This window comes from Dromaius novaehollandiae, chromosome 17, assembly GCF_036370855.1.
Source record: "Dromaius novaehollandiae isolate bDroNov1 chromosome 17, bDroNov1.hap1, whole genome shotgun sequence".
Taxonomy (NCBI): Eukaryota; Metazoa; Chordata; class Aves; order Casuariiformes; family Dromaiidae; genus Dromaius; species Dromaius novaehollandiae.
In genome coordinates this window covers 16,166,497-16,178,841 of record NC_088114.1, presented here as the reverse complement: position 1 = coordinate 16,178,841, position 12,345 = coordinate 16,166,497, and the positions used below count along the sequence as shown (strand labels likewise).

General features: G+C 44.2%; 1 protein-coding gene across 3 annotated transcripts in view; it reads right to left on the bottom strand.

Annotated features, from left to right (window-relative positions):
* The window catches only part of AIFM3 (apoptosis inducing factor mitochondria associated 3), a 77,604-nt gene that overhangs the window by 22,881 nt on the left and 42,378 nt on the right, over positions 1–12,345 (bottom strand). For all 3 annotated transcript variants that reach the window (XM_064522363.1, XM_064522364.1, XM_064522365.1), the window contains exons 9-11: positions 10,110–10,196; positions 6,038–6,129; positions 2,882–3,012 (exon numbers count right to left, since the gene is read on the bottom strand). In XM_064522363.1, the coding sequence (XP_064378433.1) occupies positions 2,882–3,012; positions 6,038–6,129; positions 10,110–10,196 (310 nt within the window). The remainder of the gene's footprint in view (positions 1–2,881; positions 3,013–6,037; positions 6,130–10,109; positions 10,197–12,345) is intronic.

Genomic DNA, 12,345 nt, shown 5'->3' with positions numbered 1-12,345 from the left:
AGCGCTGCCCCAGGGCCTGCAGAGCTGGTGAGTGCCACAGCCAGCAGCGGGAGAACATCCCTTTGCCCCCGCTTGGCCTGGGAAGCTGAGCTGTTCTATTTGGACATCTAGGCTGTAACTAGAGTGAAGAGAAACCAAACTCACGGTCACAAAGAGCCACATCTTTTTATTTGAGATTTATGGCGATCTGTTCTCAGAGACGGAAGCCACAGAAAGGCCTAAAGACGGAAGCAAGGAACCTGCCACAATGAATTCTTAAAGTACCTTAGGAAACTGCAGCATTTGGAATAAAAGAGCTCAGCTATAGGACAGAGAAACATATCTCTAATGGCTGGGACTGCACTAACTTTCTTAGCATAGGTAATGAGTTACTGGCTGAAAACAGCCCTTGAGAATTTAGATTTTTTTTTTTTCCATTCAGGACGGCCCATTTTGGTGCTGGTAATTACATGGAAACCTTCATCAAGACATTTATCCATGGGCTTTTTGGAAACCATTCCCTTTAACTACCTGAAGTTCTTAACTGGTCTCCAAAACCATGTGTTTCTTCTGTTTGCAGATTGTTCTTTTAAAACATGAAAATGAAAAAAATGAGAAACAAATCCTGAACATTTTAGAATAAATTCTCTGACTGACTAATAGTCATTTATGCCTACAGACCTGCAGGACCCACAATAATTTTGTTATACACATAACCAAGCAAAAAGAAGAAACATCAAAGCAACTGCTAGATTTTTGACAAGTATATTAAAAATTTCACAACTCTGATCTCAAGTAACAGAGAAATAAACCCACAGGCTCTCACCTACCAACAAGATTTTCCTGATTTAACACAAATCTATATTTAGGGAGTGTTTTTGAAACCACTCAATAGAGAGTAGTGGACTCACCACACGCTTTTCAGACTGGGATAGCAATGCTGTTTGACTATGTTTCCCACAGGCCAGTAAGCTAAACTGTCCATTCTCTTAGTGTAAGTAAAATTACTTTTCTTCAGAAAGGAGATGTCCTTATGACCCTGCTTCGAGCAGGGTTAGATGACCTCCTGACGTCCCTTGCAACCAGAACTATCCTATGGCTCTTATGATTCAGGGAATATGGCTTCCATTGGCAAGGACAGTGCAGTTCACACATACAAGATGGCTGAAGACCATACCCTGGATAGCAACAGCTCAGAAGAGAACATGGGAATGTTGTAGAATCTACTGATCATGAGGTCCTGGTGCTATGCTCTATTCTGCATAACTTAACCTCAAGGTGTTCCAAAAGGAGGAAATGGTATAAGAGCAACACAATGAGATTTGCAGTGCAGGAAGCATTAGAAAGACCCTGCTGGATACTGCGTTCAGTTTTGAGGTGGCAACTTCAAACAGGGTAACGTCAAACTGGGAGAGGTTCTGAGAAAATTTGCAAGAACAGGTGGAAATCTGGAAAACTTGCCTCAGAGTGGAAGACCACAGGAGCCATAAAAAATGAAGATTTAAATTGGCTAGGCTTATATACCAGCAACCTTGTTATATCCAGAAGAAATCTGCCCACTTTCCACATACTAGGGGAGAGATGCATCTGAGCAAACACAGGCATCCCAACAGGAGACACTTTGGGAGCACAGATCAGGTCATCATCAGTTTGTGTCTAATCCATGCCCCAGAAGTGCCCATGTCCCCTCAATGACCAGAAAAGCTACCCAGCATAACTGCATCTGGAGACATCTACGCTACACACAGCTAAGATCAGAAGAGAGAGATGCCACCATAGGATACTCCAGCTGACTCATCTTTTAACTTTCACTCAGATAAACTACATAGGTCAAGTATGTGACATGAAGACATGTCAAAATGAATCAGTATTGCAGATGTCCCCAGTGCCCACTCTGTGGTCTTTCACTCCCGCTATAATGGACAATGTAATATCACTGTAATTGTCTTGATTTTCTTCTGATCATTTCTTAATTTTAAAATCCTTTTAGAAGAGTAGATGCTAGAAGGGGGCTAAGATATCAGAGGTGATTTTACTAGTGCCTTAAGTAGAAGTAATATTAGGCCTGTCTCTTATTCAGGATACCTTTGATTACAACAGCTATGTCTGTTGCTGTGGTGCAGTATGTGGTTGCCACTCCAGAAATGCATCTTCTTTCACCATGATTAAGAATCATGGATGTTCAGAAGCTAGTACACAACCAGACAGGATACAATGCTACTGATACTCTTCCATTTAAAGGAAATCATATGTTGCATCAAAGGGAAGAGCATCACAAATATTCCTTGGGTTTGTGAACTTGCAGTGTATTAGAATGACCTACAGCTGATTAATCAAACTCAAGATCATGTCACAGGGCAAGACATGATGAGCAGATTTTATATTCCACAAGAACTGTTTCAGTCTGGTCTGGCCCCTTGAATGCTGCACAGAACTGAACAAAAGATTCCTGTAATTTCTGTTGGAGCTTGAGTGAATATTGTGGAGAGATGTTTGAAACAGAACACACTTCCTGTGACTGTATCTGTCTGAAGTGTCTGATCCAAGCTAAACAGATAGACTCCCTCACGAGCCAACAGCACCCGCTGTGTCATCCACACCCGCTGGTGAGGTGTCTAGGGCAGGGGGATGAGCCACCCTCTGGAGCCACTTATCCCTTGCTGGAGAGGACAAAGCCCAGCTCACTAGCTCAGGCTACATGTCTCCCTCTGAATTGCTACAACTAGGGAAAGTGATGGAGTTTGAGTTAGAGGGATGGGGACCTGCTGCATCTTTAGGTCAAGTTTCAAACTATGCTAACCATGGAACCGTAAAAATACTATCTTGACAAGTCTGAAAAGACAGCCATGCCTGAAGGACCTGTCTGGGATGCAGGCAGAACCAAGCCGAAATGAGGACTCACCAAGGAACGAGGCTCCCACTATAACTACATTCTTGCTAGTGGCGAGTTTCACTACACGGTTAGCATCTTCAGGAGTTCGGATGTTAAACACATTTTCCACTTCTTTGCCTTTACAGCTGAGAGCCTTCGGCCTGAAAAACACAAATTGAAGGAAACATAGGTTCAGTTCCTGTTTCCCTTACCCAAACCCCTTCCTTGAGCCAGCCACAACTGCGAATTCTGCACATGGTTCCTACACAGCAGCATACATGGTCCTGCCTCACCAACCGCCTCTGCTGGGCCACAGCCAGCTGTTCGCAGTGGCCATGGCCAAAGGGTGGTGTGCTCATCCTGGAGGCTGGCTGCTGTTCTGAAGCAGGAGGCTGGACTCTTTCAAGGATCTTTTTTCTGCCTTTCAGCAGAAGCTTTGGAGACAGATTTTCAAAGATATATATTTATATAGGCCTCTGAAGATGCAGGTTCCACTATACATTTCTAGAGGCACTTGGCCTTCACTGTCATTGTAATATTTTAATCTTGTCCTCCCTATGCATTTACTGGTGCTTATTTATCTTTAAATATCTGGTCCCTCCATACCCGACTCACATCTGAAAAAGCTCCTCAATAATTTAGGTACCCTAAGAACATTTACCCAGTATTCCTGGAGCTTGCGCATAAGGATTTTGAGAGTATTTCCAAAGGTTTAGTCCTCTTTTGAATCCTATTAAGTAGCTGGTATAAACAGCATTTTGCTGCAGCGTTCCACATCCCCTGGCACTAGCCTTTAAACACATGATGCTGCTGTTGATGACATGTTGTGTAACACAGTATCTGCTCTGATGATCTTGCAAGGCAGTCCTGGGCTTCTGCACATTTTGTCCAATTAATTCAGGCATCAGAGCCAAAAACAAAGCAGCACCAAATATTCAAAAGGACTGCTCAGTCATTTGCATCTCTTTATAACAATGACCTTGGGGAAAATATTTACAAGAAAACAACGAAAATCTAGAGTCCATGTGCGTTATCTCTCCTGCAGCTGTGCCCAGGCATGGGCTGGAAAGCTCCTGTCCTCCAGCATGACGGTCACAGTGGCTCTGCCAGGAAGTTATAAGCTTGATACAGTGCTCTCAGGGTGCATTACCTGATCTGAATGAAACAGAGGGGCTGGTCTGAGGATTAAAGCATCCCTTCTGGTCTTCACAGCTCTGAGTGTCTGACAACACTGGTTGGGCTGTGTTGCGGTTTCTTGGTGACCAGAGGGATGCAAGGGAACTGTGGTACATCTAAACCTACTTCATTCTTCTGCTGTTCCCTCCCGGCTAGGGTTGCAACCCCCTGCTCAGCTGGTTTCTAAGGATCCCTTCTCCAGATGATAAGTTTTGCAGGGGCTGGATTCAGCCCACTTAATTTTGTGCATTTGTGTTAGGAGCACAAGGAAAGAGGCAGGCAAGCCCAGGGGTAACTGGATCTGTGCTCTGGATCTGATCTCAGCAGCCTCCTCCAAGGTACAGCTGCTCAGAGTTGGAATTGGGAGAGATTCAGACACTTGCATTTGTTCCAAAACAGGGCAAAAATTGAAATAGTGAAAAAATTCAAAGGGCAATGAGGTTCAAAGGCGCTTCTGTAGAAATGCCCCACTGTATCTAAAATATTTGACATTTTCTGTGAAAATGTAATATTCAGAGTTGACTGTTCTGAATGTTTCATTAAAAAAGATCAGGACATGTCATCAGTGCCAACATTTTCCCATTAAAATGGCAATTTTGACAAATCCCCTATTAAAAAGAAACGAACAAACCAACCAACTATTTTTAGGACAGTAAGAATGATGCGAATCTCAAAAAGCTACGAGGCTGAACTGAAAAGGAAATATTTATCACCCTAGAAGCAGCAGCAGCAGCTTGTGCAGAGCAGGATAGATAAACCGACACTCTGCCTTAGGAGACAGGAATCCTGTTCTTCAGTCATTTTATCTGAAAGAGTGTTATAGCTTTTTTTTGTAAGATTTGCAGCTATTTCCTGACAGAAGGGTTAAATTAGTTCAAAACATTTGAATTTGAACTACTGAGGGTTTTTTTTTTTTTTCCATGTTTTCAGAGGACACACAGCACCTTGTCCCTACAAACTGCCACATGGCCAAAGTGCTTATATTTCTTCTCTGCTCATTTTATTTTTCTCAAAAAATAAGTGCACTCCATGCAGGAGATGTGTGTACAGTTGCGTGGAAAGCTTCTGCTAATTTTGTGTTTGAATCAAGTTTCAGTCTTGAAAACTTCACTCTTACAAGTAATTCCCACAAAACGGTTCTGTTGTGTTGCAGTAACAGCAACATCTACTTAAGGTTGCAACAGAGAAGCATTAAGCTTTCATTTTCAAGAATGAACTTAATGTTGACGAAAAATGAAAGACAGAGATTTAAATGGATGTATTATTTGACCTTCAGGGTTGTTTATTATTGAGGGGTGAAAAGAAAAACAATATGCAAAAAATGGCCACTAAAAATATTCAGGCTATCTTAATTTTGGAGGCTTTTGTTAAAAAAAATATATTCAAGGTTCTGGGCATTAATTTTTCCTCTCCCCATATTCTAAACAGGCTTCAAGGACAAGAAAATTACACAGCTATCATTTCTGTTTGCATTCTAAAAAGAGGATCTTAATGGGAATTTTCCCAGTGTCCCCTTCAGATTCCCAAGCCAGCCCACAGGGGAGACAACATTAGGGTGCTTGCTGGCAAATTATTCCACCTTCTGGAATTTCATTTTTCCATCAATTGCTTTAGCATCAAACAATTCACAAACCCAAACTGTTCCAGTAGGTAATTTTTGTTAACACTTGTTCTGACCTTCGCACTGATCATGAAATACAGAGGGTATCAATTCCTTCACCAGTCCTTCCAGACTCAGCCAGCCCCTCATGTCTGTTGGTTACCTCCTTTCTGGATGACTCTTGGGTGATATAAAGGCTTTTCAGCTTTGGCTGAACAAATATATCCAGCAAAGCTGTGCAGACATATCCACCTGTGTTCCTTGCTTTTTCTGCAAACACTCTTGCAAACAAAAAGTTCCTGCTCCAAATCCAGTTGCTGTGTTTGATCTCTTATCCCTAGGCACAAGCTCCTTACTTTCTAAGATAAAATAGTTTCTCTGGATCTTTAAAATGTTTGTTTGCAGCTTACGTGTTTCCAGTCGCTATCAGCAGTTTGTTATATTCCATCTTAAATCCATCCTTGAACACAGCTGTCTTGTTCTTGATATCCACAGCCGCAACCTGAAATCATTTCTAAATAACGTTAAGGGATGAAATCTCAGATGCATATTGAGATACGATACAGTGAGCCAGAGGCTGACTACCTCAAAAGACATAGGCACTACACAGCCCACCTCAGGGCACTCTAGGTTCCTCCTCCTGGCTTCCACACCCTGGCTTGCTAAGGAGTGTAGCAAACCCTTTATCATTATTTTCTAACTGTGAATTACTTTCTTACTGATGAAAATCAGGGGATGATTAGCACCGGCTAAAGCACACAGGCTTAGAAGGGAAGAGGTCTGCACAGTCCCAGGGCACCTCTGACATGGGTACCTGCAGCACTGTTCAGAGCTGAGTCCACTGCGAAATGGGCAGTTACAAGCTGAGTACCTGGTATTTGTTACTCATTTTAGAGTTTAAGAGAAACTGAAAGCCAGGTCTGCAAGAACCTGTCATTCCTAAACAAACAGTCATTGCCCCCATGCTAAGCATGAGATTTTCTAAAGCCTGGAAAGCGTGTCCCCCTGCCTGCATTGCCAATGGGCACATCGAGAGCCACGTTCCCTAGGCCATCGTTCCTCCTTCTTGCCCACGATGGCTGCTTTCCCTACGGCACCCGAATGTCCCAGGGTCAGAAGAGACACATGCAGATCATATTCATGCCTCCTATCATAAATGTTGCTCTGTCCACACTTATTTACTTTTTATTGTAAAGACAAGGACAAGTCTGCCACCTGCCCTACTGTCAACATTTCTCTCATGTCACCCAAAATGGCACACTTTGTCTGGCTGTGAGGAGGTGTGGCACTCGTGGTGCTCCTCTTTCAATCTAGTTCCAGATTTTCTAGGCAAGTCTTCTTCCCCCTCCTTCTCCTCCCACTCTGCCTCTCCGTGACATCAGGTTGACAAACCCAAATGTTTACAAATGACAAGGACCGACTGCTCTTGAAACGAAACTGGTGTTTTCACATGTTCATGCAACTGCAAGAGCCTGTCCATCTCCTGGCACATCTGCCCTGGTGGTGGCAGCTGAAAAAACGAGGTATTGATACCAAGCAGCTATGGACAAGAGAGACTCATCAGGGAGTCTCTCATGCAGGACTTCATGCAACGGCAACCTCTATCCAATAGCACACTTGCCTTTAAGTCCATCCCAGGACTAGGACTCACACACACTCACAGTCACCTCCTTCCTGCAGCACGAAAAATCCGTATTTGAGGCAGCAAATCAAGTAGGGCATGAACTTCCTTAGATTACCCTTACCACAAGCAGAATCCATATGCCTGAGCAGAGAAACTGAACATCTCAGAGGGTCCTGCAGCCAGACTCTGCTTTAGAGATGAGGAGTACAAGCCTCATCTTTAAACATACTGCAAAATATTAGCAGACCTTTGCCTTGAACAGCGTGGAGTGACGAACAGGAACTGCTGACCTGAGAGCCCACAGTGCATAACTGCCAGGTGGGAACTGAGATGTGAGCTTTCTGTGGCAGGCACTGTCTGCGCCTTTTACCTCCTTTTACCTTCTCCTTGCATAGACCCTGCAAAGTGGGATCACAGCAGCAGGGTAGAGACTCTCAGTGCTTCTGCCTTGCATGCTAATATTAATAATACCGATATCGGCCTCCAGCAGACACAACACATGGGGTTCATCTCACCTGTCTTTAGATGTCAGTATTTCCCCTCATACTCCTTCTATAGTCAGTGGAAAGACAGACACTTCTGGGGGCTAATTCATCTGCCATACTTCAGCCATCCACCACAGGAGGAGAGCATTGTGCCTTGGGCTCCACCGACTGCCAAGTGCAACTCCTTGTAGCATATAAAGGGAGCTAAGAGCCATTCCTCAGATGACGAGGTCTGCATTTAATCAAAGGGATTCCATCCTGTTTGGCTGTGAGACACTGAATGACTGAATTGCCATGTTATGAAAAAAGCAGGATCTGATTGTTCCTGGGATGTCTCAGGATCTGGTATCCCCATGATCCCCGACCATAATTTTATGGCAGATTCTGTCCTCTCACAGTGGAAAGTGGCCCAGATCCACATGAGAATAAATCTGACTTCCCTCCACTGTCTCTCCTACGCACCATTTCCAGCCCTATCCTTGCCTACGTGCTGTGCTGTGTGAATTTGCAAAGGCGAGAAAGGGGACTGCAGTGGAGAAGCAAGAAGGATTCTATAAAAGTAACAGATAAAAAGCAAGCAGACGCATAACAAGGAAAACCTAGTGATTGCAGATTGCTCAGCAGGAACATCCATGTCCCAGTGTCTCAGGCAACAGAAAAGAACTCATTACACCAAAGAATGAGTTAATCACAGATGGTAATGAGGAGGCTTTGTACATCCTCACTGACTTGGGCCAGCGAGTGGGGTCATGCTCTGCAGCCAACAGGCAGGACCCAGTTGTTGACCCTAGAAAGCTTCAAAGCTTGAATTCCATTTCCAAATGGCACTGCCAGCTGGGAGAAAGGCTCTCCTCCCACATAACAGTGGGAGCAATACCATTAGCATGCCAGAGCTTGTCCCTTCACACAAGAATTGGTTCCCAGAGCCCCTTCCTTTTCCAGGAGCACCGCAGGGTGGTATGTGCCTCCACTGAGAAGCTGCCGTGATGTGCCTGGGTGAGCACTTGTCCTGCTCCCACAGCCTAGGGGGACCAGCCACCACACCACCGCATCTGTTGGCACTATGCTGAGCACCCACGGGCAGCAACAGAGCTCATCTGGACATATGGGGACCACGCAGAGGGGGAGCCACCTTTACTAAGGAGGACAGGCAAACACGAGCAAATGGAGATGGAGCCTGGTAAAAAATGAGTCAGCTGGGAAGCTGCAAGAAGAAATCAAAAAATATTTGAGGGGGCACAAATGAAAGCAAAGGAGAGGGGCAACAAATAACACCTAATTTCACATGACCCGCACAGGGTGGTCACATGTCATTTCTTTTGGAGCACTGCAACTGTCCTTGTCTCTCCCTGTTGGTCCCCTCTACAGTTAACAGCATTTCTGAGTTTATCCTCTGCTTCAGCTTTATGTCCATTTGGTGGTTTTGTCATGGTTTATAAATAACTTATATTACATTTGTTGTCTCTTTCTTTCACTAGAAAACATCCCAAACCTCCTGGACTGCCAGACTAGTTGCATGTTCGGGTGTTCCTCATGGCACTGTTTGGGATTTCCTGCCTAAGCCTGGCTTCTGCAGGCAGCTGTATTTCTGCAGCCACCTCGCACACACCAGACTTTGGATCACTTCTGTATGAACAACCCTTCATCTTGGTGAAGCACTCTTCTACTTCACCTCAGACAAGCCAGTTTCTGTAATTTAACAGACAGGTCTTTGTGGAAACGATGATGCTCTGCTGGGCCCAGACAGAGTATCACACTAACTTCCACCTTCTTTTTCTACAGAGATGTCTTCCTCCGTTGCCTCTGTTCCTTCCACAAAAATGTTTTTAATTTTTAAGTCTGAAGTAATTCTTTCCTTTCTAAGGCTTTAGTCCCCTTGGTTCTCGTCCGCATCTCGGCCAGCCCAGACCTTTAATCATCTTACTTGCCATTTCACAAATCCTTGAAGATCTCCCAGTATAAAGAAAATAATGGGGAGAGATGTTTAAACAAACACTGTTTGCACTTCTTGCAGACAGAATATCTGGATAAGAGGCCAATTGGTCAACCCAAATCCACATGAGAATGCTCAGTAAATGGCAGGTAAGAAATCACCACCACAATAGAGTTTGCATAAGATGTTCTTCCTGCCACAAGTGTAATTGCATTTAATTGTGGTTTTGAACAGCCACAGGCAACCTAATCTCCTCGACATAAAAGAACAGGGGGAATTGAGGGAGAAGTTTTAACATTTCTGCAAAGGGAATCAGTATGCCAAGAACAAAGACAACTGCTACATTTTCTAAACACAAAGTCTTTTTGTGCTAGCACTTGCAAAATATATTCTGCAGGCACACTGCTAAGACTGCACCATATGAATGCTACTCTCCTTACCTGCATTTCAGTCAAGACTTCGATGTCATACGCGCGGAAGAATTCTTTAGGGCGCAAGGCAATCTGCTCAGGGTGGGAATCCATCGACTGCAGAAAAAGCAATTTTCCCATTAACAGTTGTGAGTAGAAAAGGGAAGCAGAGAAATGCCTGTTACCAACACATGCTAGAGATGATAGCCTGAAACTAGTCCTTACAGCACCTGTTAAGAGATCTTCTCTATAGAGACTAGAATCAAAGCTTGTTCAAGTAAAAGTCCTCATGAGACACTGGACTGGGTCCTGATTCCTTTTCTGCAGCAGTGGCACTGACCAGCTAAAGCAGAACAGAAGTGAATGCTACTGAATAACTGTAAAGAAGAAACTTTAAAGCTAGCTTCTCATAACATGCAGAAGTTTAGAGGAGCAAAAGAAAAGTCCCATTATTTGGAAAATAAGTAGTTACTTGTGTAAATGCAAGCTAAAAGAGCAATAGGGAATTGTTATCATTATTATAACAAAAGCCCAAGAGCAACAGTTTCAAAAAGACCCAAGTTGAGCAGCACCACAAGTTCCTTCAAAAGCCAAAGCAGATATTTGTGACACCTATCTGCCCACCTTTAGCTGAAAGATAAAGGTTCTTGCTCTTCCTGGCCTTGACTAGTCAGGCAGGAGAAATCTATATTATCTTTGCAAGCAGGGCTGAGATCACATGTGAGCCCAAACTCATCTCTCCTCCTAACTCTGTAGACACAAGCTCTGACACGGGCTAAAGCTGAGACTCAGGACTCAGCAGAGCACTAAGTGACCTGAGCCCATTGTATTCCACGTTCCAGTGCATCCCTCCCTACCTGCAGCGTGGAGGGGACGGGCATGGCCATACACGCTCCATTGTCAAGTGCTGCAACATTTCACATAGGGCTTGCAGCAGGATCATCCACCCACAAAAGCATGACATTTGGGTTTGGCCCATGAAGGACAGGGGCTGCAGGAATCAAGCGTTTCACCATCTGCCTCCAGCTTCCCTTGGAACCAGCCATACACCAGGGGCTGAAGTGCAAGTGCATTCTGGAGATGGCTTGGTCAGGGGCTAGGGTGAGTGGGAGGCACAGCAGTACATGCCCTTAATGTAACTTCAGATAACGCTATACTCAGAAGAGGGCAGTATCTTAGAACTTGAGGCAGATTTTAGTTGGTGCAGGGTTACAGGGGTTTTACTGCAAATTTTTTCAACACCCAATGTTTATCAAGAGAGGAACTTTCAACCCCCATGACTTTGGAGCAGTGGCTCCCATGCCGATGCGCAGCGAGGGCAGCACATAGCAATACCCAACTCTTACAAGTTTCACTGCATTCCACTGCTCCTGCAATGGGAACAAAGAAGTCAGTGCACCAGGGAGCAGGTCATGGTCCAAAGGGCTCGAAGAGGAACATAGTCCTGAGGGAGCTTGGGATGAACTGATAACAGATGTTCAGCAAAGCAGAGGAAGGGCAATGCTGCAGTTTCAGGAGACAAGAAGTCCACTGCCCACAGCTTTACGTATTCCCCCTTTACTGACTGTTGCCAGGGTTAGTCCCACTCACAATAGGATTAAGAAAAATCTATTTTTTTCTATTCTGTTCTAGAATATTCTACCTTTTTTTTATATGGGCTTTTTGCACCTTCCAGAAGCAACTGCAGCCAAAGGTGTTTAGTAGAGTGTTTAACAAGTTGTGTATAACACATCTGTTGTGTGAGATGCTTTTACTATTTAAGGGAGAACAGAAAGGTAGATTAACACCTATACAAGGAGAAGGAGAATTTCAGAGAGTTGCCTGGCTGGGACCACAACGGCAGCCTTCTCAGAGCTCACCTGCACAACTTCTGTGAACCCTGGATTCAGATTGAATCAGCTGTTCCTCACCCCAAGTATATCTTGTCCATGCATAGCAATGGCTTGAATGCTCTCAAAAAGCCATGTGCATATTTGCATTCCTTTGACAATCACTTTGCCTTGAGGCTTGAAGTGGAGTTAAATGCTCTGGTTGTAGAGTACCAGTCTTATAGATAAGCATCCCTGCTGTAAGGGGGAATACACATACTGCCTATTCTTATGCTATCTCCATGCTTCAAGACCACAAGCTGCTGTTCAACACGAGTTACTGTCTGATATCAGGTAAGGTCCAGAAATGAGTAGTAAAAATGACATTAGAAGATCATTCTGTCTCTGCAAATTGGCACACAAAAAGAGATGTATGCCAGAGAAAGTGAGCTGTGTAA